This window comes from Drosophila santomea, chromosome 3R (genome assembly GCF_016746245.2).
Source record: "Drosophila santomea strain STO CAGO 1482 chromosome 3R, Prin_Dsan_1.1, whole genome shotgun sequence".
Taxonomy (NCBI): Eukaryota; Metazoa; Arthropoda; class Insecta; order Diptera; family Drosophilidae; genus Drosophila; species Drosophila santomea.
In genome coordinates, this window is record NC_053019.2 from 14,565,611 (window position 1) to 14,576,741 (window position 11,131).

The 11,131-nt window shown below is 46.7% G+C and overlaps 2 protein-coding genes across 9 annotated transcripts; both read right to left on the bottom strand.

Moving 5' to 3' along the window:
• On the bottom strand, positions 1 to 9,953 carry LOC120454269 (protein mini spindles). Of its 8 annotated transcripts, none has more exons than XM_039639426.2 (16): positions 9,579 to 9,952; positions 7,872 to 8,650; positions 7,748 to 7,818; positions 7,366 to 7,685; positions 4,775 to 7,302; positions 4,478 to 4,715; positions 3,903 to 4,420; positions 3,289 to 3,384; positions 2,705 to 3,118; positions 2,452 to 2,641; positions 2,136 to 2,389; positions 1,746 to 2,076; positions 1,511 to 1,684; positions 1,309 to 1,447; positions 991 to 1,211; positions 1 to 935 (listed from the first exon to the last, which is right to left on the bottom strand). In XM_039639426.2, exons 2-16 carry the CDS (start codon positions 8,558 to 8,560, stop codon positions 855 to 857), a joined length of 6,264 nt encoding a protein of 2,087 aa, XP_039495360.1. In that variant the 5' UTR covers positions 8,561 to 8,650; positions 9,579 to 9,952; the 3' UTR covers positions 1 to 854. The 8 variants fall into 8 exon arrangements, with proteins under 8 accessions (XP_039495360.1, XP_039495361.1, XP_039495358.1 ...); XM_039639427.2 differs by having other exon boundaries at positions 991 to 1,190; positions 9,579 to 9,951; XM_039639424.2 differs by having other exon boundaries at positions 991 to 1,214; positions 9,579 to 9,951.
• Positions 9,954 to 10,162: 209 nt separating this feature from the next.
• Positions 10,163 to 11,092, bottom strand: LOC120452647 (methyltransferase-like protein 23). The gene is made up of 2 exons (XM_039636965.1): positions 10,844 to 11,092; positions 10,163 to 10,785 (listed from the first exon to the last, which is right to left on the bottom strand). The coding sequence occupies exons 1-2, from the start codon at positions 10,970 to 10,972 to the stop codon at positions 10,171 to 10,173; spliced, it is 744 nt and encodes a 247-aa protein (XP_039492899.1). The 5' UTR covers positions 10,973 to 11,092; the 3' UTR covers positions 10,163 to 10,170.
• Positions 11,093 to 11,131: the final 39 nt, after the last annotated feature.

Sequence of the window (11,131 nt, forward strand, 5' to 3'; positions counted from 1 at the left end):
TTCATTTATAAATATAACATTTATTTTCGCATATAGTTCATGAGGATGTTACAAAAATACGCTGCGTGTCTACTGTGTGTGTTATCCTGCGTGTACTGCGTGCTCTCGGCATCGAAATCAGTGTGTATGTGCGGTTAAAACTGAATGGGTCTTAAACTAAAAAATGGTTAAAGGGTAACTGCTATTTGGTAAGAACTATGGTTAGCTAATATGAGTATAAATTAGAGTTTTTAGCGCGCACTGAGCCCAACGCTTGGCTTGAAACAATTTGAGGCGTGTTGAGAGAGTGTTAAAAACATAACCAAGACATAATAATAACAAGAATCGATCCTAGTAGGCGCGTGATGCAAAATCAATGACCTTTCAAGTATACACAAACCTTTAACATGCTACTGCTTTTACTGACAATTTAAACAAAATAGCGTAGGCATAAACTAACAAGCTGTCTAATGGAACCCGGTCACAGTCGCCACTTTAATCTCAACTCAGCCAATCGAATCTTATTGAATCGCATACGGAACACAACTCAGTGCTAATACATAGACCGATCGTTTGTTATTAGTAAAAGTACAATACATAGTTGGATGAGACATAGTAATAGTGTAATCTGTTAATTATTGTTACTGTTGTTAACCTGCTTTCGACACTCACTGCTGCTCCTGTTACTACACATTATTTCCGTGAATATATATATGTGCCGATTCGTAAGCATACAACTATGTTAAATAATAAATGATTCATGTAGTTTACGAGGTCTTTCTCGATCAGTGTGTTTTGAGGGGTCTCTTTTTTCGTATAATTTTTAGCTGACGCTGTCTATAGCTAAGGTTTTTCAGCTACGGGAAGCGCACAATTTATTGGGCATGATTCTCTTTCTTGATTTGAGCCAATTTTGCCTGGAGATGCTGCAAGCGATTTGGTGACATATCCCTTTTCTAATTAAAAAAACATTAGTTAATAGTTATTTATTTATTCATTAAGTCTACTCACTTCTCGCTTAATGAGCGACGCCTTCTGCGCGTTCATTCCGTTCAGGCAGAGATTCTCGTCAGCCACCTTATTGTCCAGCATATGGGATCCATCGTCTGCCGAACGTGCGGATGCTAGCTTTGCGGCTCCTCCGGTCATATGAAACTGTAGGCGGTCCATCCAGAAATCGGGATCGGGACCGTTGTTCTGGTAGTTGACATCTGTGAGATAAGAACGAGTAGCTGCTGCAGTTCGTCGGATTCAATATCAAACATAAATGCATGTGCGTGTGGTTAGTATATGGAATTGGGCGTTAATCGGTCCGTGCGTTGCCCTTACCCGTCCGATTATCCGGCTCCTGTGTGGATCCAGCGTTCTGATTCCTCTCAATCTCGGCTAAGCCCTCCTCGATGTACTTGTGAAATGGGGCACTGGAGCCTTGCAGAAAGGTACTTAGATCGATATCAGGATTTTGTTGCTAAAATGTTCAATGGAGTTGCCTCAGATCAACAATCAATTGAAATATTTTTACAACACAAACCTTAAAGTCGTAAAGCTTCTGCAGACCTTGCTGTTTGGTATCTCTATCCGAGATCAGCTTAAAGATCTGCGATACTGTATCATGTGTTTGGTGCGAAATTCGCTTGGAGGCAATCTCCTTGGCCCTCTGGGGGGAGGCACCAATTCCTGCAGCAGAGCCATCCTTTTGGAAATTCTATAAAAAAAAGTTTATTTTCTATTTGCACAAAAATATTAAATTATTTCAATGAATTAACCTTTAGAATGCGTATCAAATACGTGTGTAGCTCCGAGTGTGTGGGAATCTGGTTGAGATGCTGCAGAATGGCATTTCCCTTCACCTTTGCCATGTTATGCAGAATAGTCTTAATCGTTCGCATTGGAGTGTCCGACGGTCGGTTTTGCCACCAAGTGCTTGGCAGCGCGAGCATAAACTCGTGCACCTCGAGAATCACGGCGTCGTAGTTGAGCTCGTTGCTTCGTTCTGGCAACATCTTAACGTTGCGCCATATGCACTTCATCAGCAGGTCTGTAAACTTGGGCAGCTTTGCCTCAGGACAAGTCTCCCGCAATAGTCGTATCAAAGCACTATGAAGTTTTAAATTCAATCAATGCGGTTAAATAAATAATAGACTCAATAATCTTACCAGTTTAAATTCGTAAAATCTACCTTGTCCAACACTTTCAGACATATGCCATTAATAACCTTGTTGTACTGACTATCATCTCCCACGGCCAGCTTGGGATCGGCCATAAGGTTTAACAGCGCCGACATTAGGTTTTTGATGCAGGCCACGCTCAGCGTTTTGCCCAGAATGTTGGCATGGAAAAATGTATACAGAATGGATAAAAGCGGCTGGTAAACGACCACAGATTGAGCCGATGGTATCTGAGAGAGATTCTGACAGAAAGAAATTAACATAATTTATAAAAATTATAATATAATATATATATATATAATACCTTAAACTGTGCCAGCACATTCTGGATAAATATTTCTTCGTAGTCGCGCAGCACAGCCTGCTTCTCTGGAGCCTCGATGATGGCTGCAAGCTCGTTAATAGAAGCGCGCGCCTTGAGCGTGTCCGTGCTGCTTACACCTTTTATAACTTTTACCAGCTGCGGATCGTGCTTGGGCAAAACATCAGCCAAACTGTTGGTATAAGCAGACAGAGTAAAATACCGGATGTGTGGGATAGCCTGATGGAGCACCTACTTTGGTATATTGTTTTCCAGCTGCTGTGGTGGCTGCTGGTGCTGCATGCGCATGGGACTGCGATACGGCGAGACTCCACTGGTCATTCCGGAGGTGGATGACGGGGACGTGGTTAGAGTCTGCTGCATATAGTGCTGTCGAGAAATCAGCCGATCGAACTTCTCCTGCGGATAGTGAATGCCGGCTCGCGTGGGCCTCACCTTAATGGGATCGTCCAGCGATGAGATGTCTACGTTCAGCAGGGGCTTTTGCTCCATTTGGTCCACTCGGACCCAATCTCTTTCGATCTCGCTGATTACCTGCGAGTCTAAGCCAAATGGTCCGCTGGGCTTTTGTTGCTGAGCCTGCTGTTGTAACTGTTGAAGCTGCTGCTGGAGTAGAAGCAGCTGTGACGAAGGCGCTTGATCGAAAGTTCTAGATAGTCAAAAAGAGACAATTTTGTAACCTTATCGCATCCAATTAAACTATATACACAGAGAGGAACAAAAACAAACAACAAATGCAAAGGCGACTTCACAAACAATGTCGGCAACAAGCAACACAAAAATAACAAAACAACACAAGTATAAAGAAAGCCACTTTACGCCTGTCGAGTCAGGGAGCTCAGGTAGGCAACCACGTTTGTGGCGCTCCGCTCTGTGAGGTTGTTCTGCCCACGCACATTTAGTTCCCGCTGCAAACTATGTCAATAAAATATAAATAAAAACGAAAATCAACAGAAGCAAACCGAAATTAATAAAAATAATATTCTCATCTAATGGTACATCCGAGGGAGGAACCCACTACCGCATCTTTTAAAAGCACTTAAAGAAACACGTTGTCTTAATTTCGTACCTCCTATAAGGTTTACCTATTTATGTATAACGTCGTTGTGTAGAGGTTATATAAATACCACAACTTCTTTTATAAACCAACAATAAAAACTTTCATTCCCAAAAAGATCCATTAACTATGGATTCTTGATTTGTTGTATTGACACATACATAAAAGTGGGCGACAAAAATTATACATAAGACGCACATCAAAATTTGTTTCCGTGTCTTGTGGAATTTTCGGATTATTGGTATCCCAAAAGGCGCATAATGATAACACCAGTTTCCAACCCTCGGCTGTACAGGGCACTTGCCAAACTGATTAGGTAAATACGTCTAGGGATATTGCCTTTTAAGCCAGCCTTCTCAAGTCCCCACTCACTTACCCGTCCTCATCCGGTGGCGGAAGCTCGTCGCAACCGTTGCCCACTTCAGCATCTTCGATCTCGATGCTGTCATGACGTTGAGGTGCAGCTGGCCTTCCGCTGGCTGGCACATCAACAGACGGTGGTGGCGTGGGTTTCTTAGTCTTTTTGGCTCGCTTGATGCGCTCATCTAGCATTGAGAGGTCCTTCTCGTTTAGATGGCCAATCATCTTGTAAGTCTTTTCTCCGGACAAAAAGAACACCTGGACAATGCAGTTGAGTGCTGCGTTGCGTACGGAATTATCCCGGTCCGAAATTTGGCGAGCAATCTCCCGCACCGCCGCTTGGGGGCAGATGTTCATGCCATAGCTCTCAATTAGGAAGGTGAGCTCGTCAAGGCACTCAGTACGCTGACGGGCATTCTTGGATTTTAGGCCCTCCATCACATAGCCGAAGACCTTGACGAAAGGGAAGACCAATATGACTTGCCGCAGCACGCGGCGTACGCCGTTTCGAACAGCATCCTTTGGATCTCCGATCTAAGTGTGAAAAATGAAGCTTAGAAAATTGTAAATCCCTCATTATTTGGAACTTGCCTTCAAAAGCAGATGTGGCACAAAACAGCTTCCCTCGTTCTCGGCCAGAATGTATTCCTCGTCAATAAGCACCTGGAAAACCTGTACTAGATATTCGAGACCCTTAATCAGCACAGAAGGGTTCGTATCGTAAAAGCGCAGCGTCAACCATTTAAGTATTAGGTCCAGATTACACACCAGCGCCTTACTGTTGCCAGCCAGATCTTCGCTCAACTGCTCGATGACTTTCAAGTGGTAGCTACAAGGCAATTGAAATAGTTATTTCGTTAATGCGAAAGGAACATTAGAAGGACTTACCGAAAATCGTCGTGGAACATGTTGGCTATCAGCGCTTTATTTACATTTGCGGTTATCATTTGATCGCGTAACAGCTCGGTGAATTCCTCTCTTGGTGTTACAAACGTCCACTTCAGCACCTTCATTTTTTGCTCGTCCAGCAGCCGTTGGTTTTTTGCGCTGTTGGCGCACAGTAGCGGCGATGTATCGATATCTTCGTCCTTCTTGCGCGCCGGTGCCGGCTTGTCTTGTCCTCCAGCGGCCCGGGATGAAGCACTCTTCTGAATTCCAGGCGCACCCCCTGCTCCACCGCCACGCACAGTTTTTGGCTTTGGCTCCTCAGGTATTGGGGCCTGCTGCTTGCCTTTGGGCAGCGGTTTTACCGGAAGATTAGGACGCGCCTTTTCCAGTGCCGCAAGTATGTCCTTTTTGGAGGCGGGCTTCTGCTTGTCCAGAGCTCGGTTCATAGCCTCAAATCCAAGGTGAATCATAATGCCCAGCACCGCCTCGTTGGCATTTTTCCGGACATCGGCGTTTCGATCGCAGATGTTAGCATATAAGTGCGGCACCATTGAGTGGAGATCCTCCTTTGATACTGACTTGGGGGGAAGGCCGGGCAGCTTGTCTGCCAGCCAAGCCCACAATTCGGTCTTTAAAGCTGGGGATCCTCCTTTAAGGGCATCGGCTATCATTTCGCTCTCAAAGAATTCCTTATAGCCACCTTTCTCGCCAAAACTATTTATGCAGTTAAGGGCAGCGGCTCTTACAAAACTCTTATTATCACCCAGAGCGTGTAAAAATCCAGGAAACAAGGTCCGCACGTGGTTTCGACAACCAGCCCCCATGGCCGAGGCAAGTTGCTCGCAAATGGCAAGTGTTGTTTGGGCAATCTTAGCATTGGAATCTACCAGACGGTGAGCCAGAGCAGGAGCCAAATCGCCAATGCTGGGCTTGATAAGCCGCGCCTCTGAAATAATAGCCTGCAGCTTAGTCAGACCTTCGTTGCGAGTCTTCCAGTCCTTGTCGGACATCTCCTTCAGCAGTGCCTCCGTAATCTGTGGAGCAATGTCAACGCGTGGTAGAAGATCTGCCATGTTAATGGGCTCCTCTTCTCCGGCTGCCCCACCATCATCGTCCTCATTGTCCGGGGAATTACCACCGGATCCAGCGCTGCTATGTTGAACTCCTCTAACAGGCTTGGGTGGTTTTTCGCCCACATTCTTGTCGAACTCTACCTGGATTTGAGATTTTAGTGCAGGCTTCTCGCTGTCGAAGAACATCATTAGAGCTTTGCCCATATACATAGCCATGGTGCCCACCAACTGAATGGCGGAGGCACGAACCGTTGGGTTCGTGCTTTGCACGCCTTTTCGTACATCCTCAATGAGTGTCTTCGGCTGCAGTTGGAAGCCAAACTCTGTGATTGACTTGCCCACCCAGTTAAAGGCCTCTGATTGCACTTTAGGCGATTTTTGCTCGAAAGCAAAGCTCAACACTTTGCCCACAACGTACTCCAGTTTAGTGGCTTCGGCAAAGGCCGACAAAACATCTGCAGCTGCTGCACCGTTCTTGGCGTCTGCTAGCTTCTCGGTTATTTCGTTAATCACCAGATCAACGGTTGTCGTCGTCAGCGGATAATTTTCAGCCACACTCCGGATTATGTCTAGCTTAAACTTTAGTACTTGGAAATTCATTTCTTTGAGGCCCGGCTTGCGTCCACTGATTGTTCGGATCAGGATCTGTGATATGCTAGCCTGTTTTGCATCAAAGCCTGTTATTTCGCCCAGGAGCTGTTCTACAGCAGAAAGGCGGTTCTTCCAGTTGGAGTCCACCAACCCATTAAGTATGTCGGCTGGTAAAATTTCCTCGGATTTTTCTTGCAAGTCCTCGGGGGTTAATTCGCGTTCCGTGGCTAGAGGTTTTCCACCCGCTTTAGAAGCTGCAGCAGGGGCGGATGTAGCTCCTCCTCCACCAACAGCCGCCGGCTTTTTCAAAACCTTACGGGCCCCTGTAGTGGCCGGTCGCGTTACTGGCTTAGGATCGACACTACCACCCTTTGCAGGAGCAGCCGCTTTCGCAGTCGGGGCAGATGCAGGTCGCGCCTCCTTCTTTGGACCTGCAACCTTTATTTTGATCTCCGCCTTGTCATGGCACTCCTTAATCTTGGTCATTTTGAGTGGGTCAACGTCGGCTAGCAAGGGAGTCACCGCTTTGTCTCCCATTAGCTTCATTAAAGTACCAAGAGCTTCGGCGCTGCTGTCGCGAACAGTTGGATCTGGCTCGTTCAGCGTTTTCACTAGACTGGTCGTTAGTAACTTAAGTAGCTTCTTGTTTAGCGCGGTTGGTTGGGTGCGGGTTAGAGCACGGGCCAAAAACAAGGCCGTTTCGGACTTGACGCTTGGATTTTTGTTGGCCAGGGACTCTACAATGGACTCCTGCTGGGCCTCTAGAGAAGTGGAGGCGTAAATGGCATCGATAGCCTCACGCAGTGCTGTCACGACATTAGGTTTCTTCTCTTTAAATTTCTCCAACAGGGATGGGACACAAGCCTAAAATAGAAGAATGTACATATATATAAGGGCGTTATTTGGAAAAATTTATGAATTACTTACGGATGCGTAATTTGAGAAGCGCTTAGCCAATCCCTTGGCTAGCAAGGCTAAGCATTTGCCGGCCATTGCAACGAGGACTACGTTGGAGTCCTTGGTAATAACCTTCTTAAGAGCGCTCACCAGCGTTCCATACTCGCCATTCTCAAGCTTGGGATGGTCCGTGAGCAGTTTCTCCAGGACCTCCAGCGATTCCTTGCGCAGAGTCCACTTCTTTTCCTCCAGCTTATCGTAAAAGTCCTTGGGCATTTTGGAGAGAATGTCAACGGGGTCTAAAAGATCCATAGGATCGATTTCCTCAACGCCAGCCTCGCCATCCTCTTCTGCATACGGAAACAAAAATTAAATTAATATTTCACTTCTTTCGTAATAGAGGAGTCCATACCATTATAGGCATCTTCGGTCGCTGCTGCGTCGGCGATCTTCGCTTGTTTTTCCTGCTGGGACTTTAGATATCTAAAAGAAAGTGTTTCAGCAAAGTAGTAATATAGGGAAATCTTTCAACCCACCTGGAGGGTTCAACGCGTTCGCCTTTGAGTTTGTCGAACTCATCCTCCAGTTCCTTGAGCGTTACCTGGGGTAACGTTGAGATCTGTGCCTTCATGGCAGCTCCGATCCAACGGTAAATTTCTACAGCCAGCTGCTTGCCCTCATCTCGAACCGCCTTGTCTCGATCAGACATTAGCGGGGCAAGTTTTTTAATCAACGGCTTGACGCCGATCACCTTGTGTCCGAATTCCCGGAGGGCCAGTGTGGTAGCTGCCACGCAGGCGGACACAATCTTAGGGTTCTTTGCCTCCATACCCTTAACTAACTCTTCGACGACGGCATCCTGCTTCTCTATCTCCACATACATGAGTGCAACTTGGACGGAGAGCTCCTTGGTTTTTGTCTTTGGCGCCGCAATGCACTTCTGTACGATGCCAGTCATCACGTCGCCAACCGTGCGTCCGGCCAGGCCGCTGTTCTCCACAAAGATGAGGGCCGCTTCTAGACCCTTTTCCTGGGCCAGGGCATTGGAATCCACCACCATCTTTTTTATGAGTCCTGCAAATTTAGACCATTCCGGCGACTTCTCGTCATCTAACTCGCGAAAGATCTTTGCGGCCTCCTCGTAACCATCGACGCGGGCTTTCCATAGTTTATGGACACACCGCTCCTCCACCGGCAACTTCTTGTACTCCGTATCCTCGGCCATGGTGTCGTGTTGCGTACGCTACTCGATTTGGAGTGAGCAGCGGGTTCTCCTCAATGGTCTCGGGCGCAAGCAGTTGTCTTAACCAACATTCTACGAAAGAAAAAATAATATGTATAAAAAGCAACTCAAATCGAAATATTTTTAAACAAAAAACTAGTTAAATCCCAATGAAGCAGAACTATTCTGGATGTCAGTAGTCATCGAGCTAATGTTTTAAAATTGAGCTTAATAGTCTATGAAATACCGAAGGCCAAGGAATCAGCATCATCCATCCGTTCCGCTCGAGGGGCGGCAAAAACTAAATGGGTCGGCCATATTTAGATTGTCGTTCTCTAAGTGCAGTTATTTGGCAAATAGAAACAGAAATAGGAGAGTGTAAATTTGGATTTTCGGAAAAGGTTGGTGGGCTTGTCACCCAGGATGGGTGATATCATGTCTCTGAAAAGCGCGTTTTGTTCAGACAATAAATCAGGGGCAGGGCAACACCTACCCCACCTCCCCCTGCACCAACACTACAAAATGTGACACAGACGCACACGCAAGCCTGCGTCTGATTCAGGCGTGGATTTTCTATCACTCCCATTTATTATTCATGCGTTTGCCTCATCAATATTGTTTTGATGCGTCCCTGGGTTAGATTTACTGTGCTCCAGTTCCAGTAGAGCATTATTCAAGTCGGTGTGTTTCGCATTCTCTCTTTCTCTCGCTCTTTCAATCTTATTCTTAAGCGCTCTTTTAAGCTCTCACGCACACCGACGCTCTCAAGTTCGAATTAACGGATCGTACCGCAGCCAACAACAAATGTTTCTCCTGTGGGCTGTGCGTCGGGAATATGACGTCGTTTACCGTTCCAGCCAACCGCTAATGGTTGCTGCGGCTATCAATTTCCAGTGGCTGCAACTTGAAAGCCGCAGATGAACCACATATCGCCCATTTTGGCGACAAACAAATAGCGACGCCCTGGAACAAAATCGCGATGCCCCCGAGTGCATTCCGGTACACGCACTAGCACACTCACCATCAGAATTGCGATCCAAGTACCGCCGTAGAGTGGTGATTGGACAAGAGGCTGAGGGGCGGACAGCTGGCCAGGGACAGCGGGTTAAAAGGGCTGCGCAATGCAATAACTTCGATTTTTCGCAGGCGACACGCACCAACACTCACACACGGCACAACACAGAACACGCACACTAATCTGACAAAGACACACCGACGGGCGTTTTTCCGGGATGCCTAGTAATGTAGCAACAATAAAGAATAACTTTACGTTTCCAGCACTTCGAGGCACTTTTGTGCAGCGGAATTCACTTGGTTTCGCGAGAGGTAAATAAATAATAATTTTCGCAGTTCTTCAACAGCGTCGTTCCGCCGTTCCAGTGTGACCGCTACTCACATTTGTAGCATTCCCTGCTAGCCCTGAATTAGTGTGTCTGGGTGGTAAACTTGGATAAGGTACGCGCAAAATTTTAAACATATTATTTCGAATAAAATTATGTTTTGGGAGCAAATTCGTTTTGTGTAAAAATGATGACCACACCTGTCTGTAATAAATACCCCTGTAAGTCAACAGGACATAAGCATCAACATCAAAAAACAACATTGTACAAATGTTATGTATTATTTATTGTGTCATCACTTTCGACGCGCGTGATCTCCAGAAGATGAATGGTGTGTCCACCCATAAACTCTAGCAGATCCACACCCGACTCCTTGCCAATGTCGTCCATGCTAATGGGCAAAGCCTGCAGCTTCCACTTCTTGAGGAGCGCTTCAATGGACCAGTCGGCGCTTCGCTCCTGGTATGTGAATATGAACTTGGCTCCGGCATTTCGTTCCAGCAGAAAGGCAACTGTGACTACGATGTCCTCGAACACGCTGGGATCGTAGAAGCAGTCTGCTGCAATGATAAGGTCCAAAGGCGGCAACCGGAACACACTGTTTAGCAGCAGGCCCCAACTCAGACCCACCACATCGATGTCAACGCCTGGCTGCAGCTGATTGGCCTGGCAGGACTTTCGGATATGGGCCAGTGACTTGGGCAGTATGCAGTTGTCAGTAAGTACCACCTGAGCTCGGCACTTGGCTGCCAGGATGCCGGGCAGGGCGGTGCCGCTTCCAAGCTCTAGGATGCGCTTCCCGGCCAATGTCTGTCGTCGCTCCCACAGAAAATGCGCTAGGATTGGGGCGCAGGGCCACGTGTAGAAGGAGTAGGCTCCCTGAAGCAGCTGTAGGTGGATTTACCATACTTTAGTTACTACAAGAACACATGGTTCTAAGGATTACCTCGGGTATTTTGATCTCCAGTCGCTCAGCGGGTGATCCGCTGAAGACGAACTTGCGGATATGCTCGGCGGTGGCTGTGGCCGCCACAATTTCGTTGTCCTCGCTGCCGCTCTTCATGTGGAAACGCATCTTAGCTCAAGCATGCAGGAGTATTACTTTTTTTTCACTAAACTGAAGCTATTTTTCTGAGTTTTGTTTACAACCTGTTTGATTAGCGATGCCACTTCTTGCGATAATCTTATCGATAATCATTGAGGTGAGCGAGGCAAATAGTAACCAAATATTCCA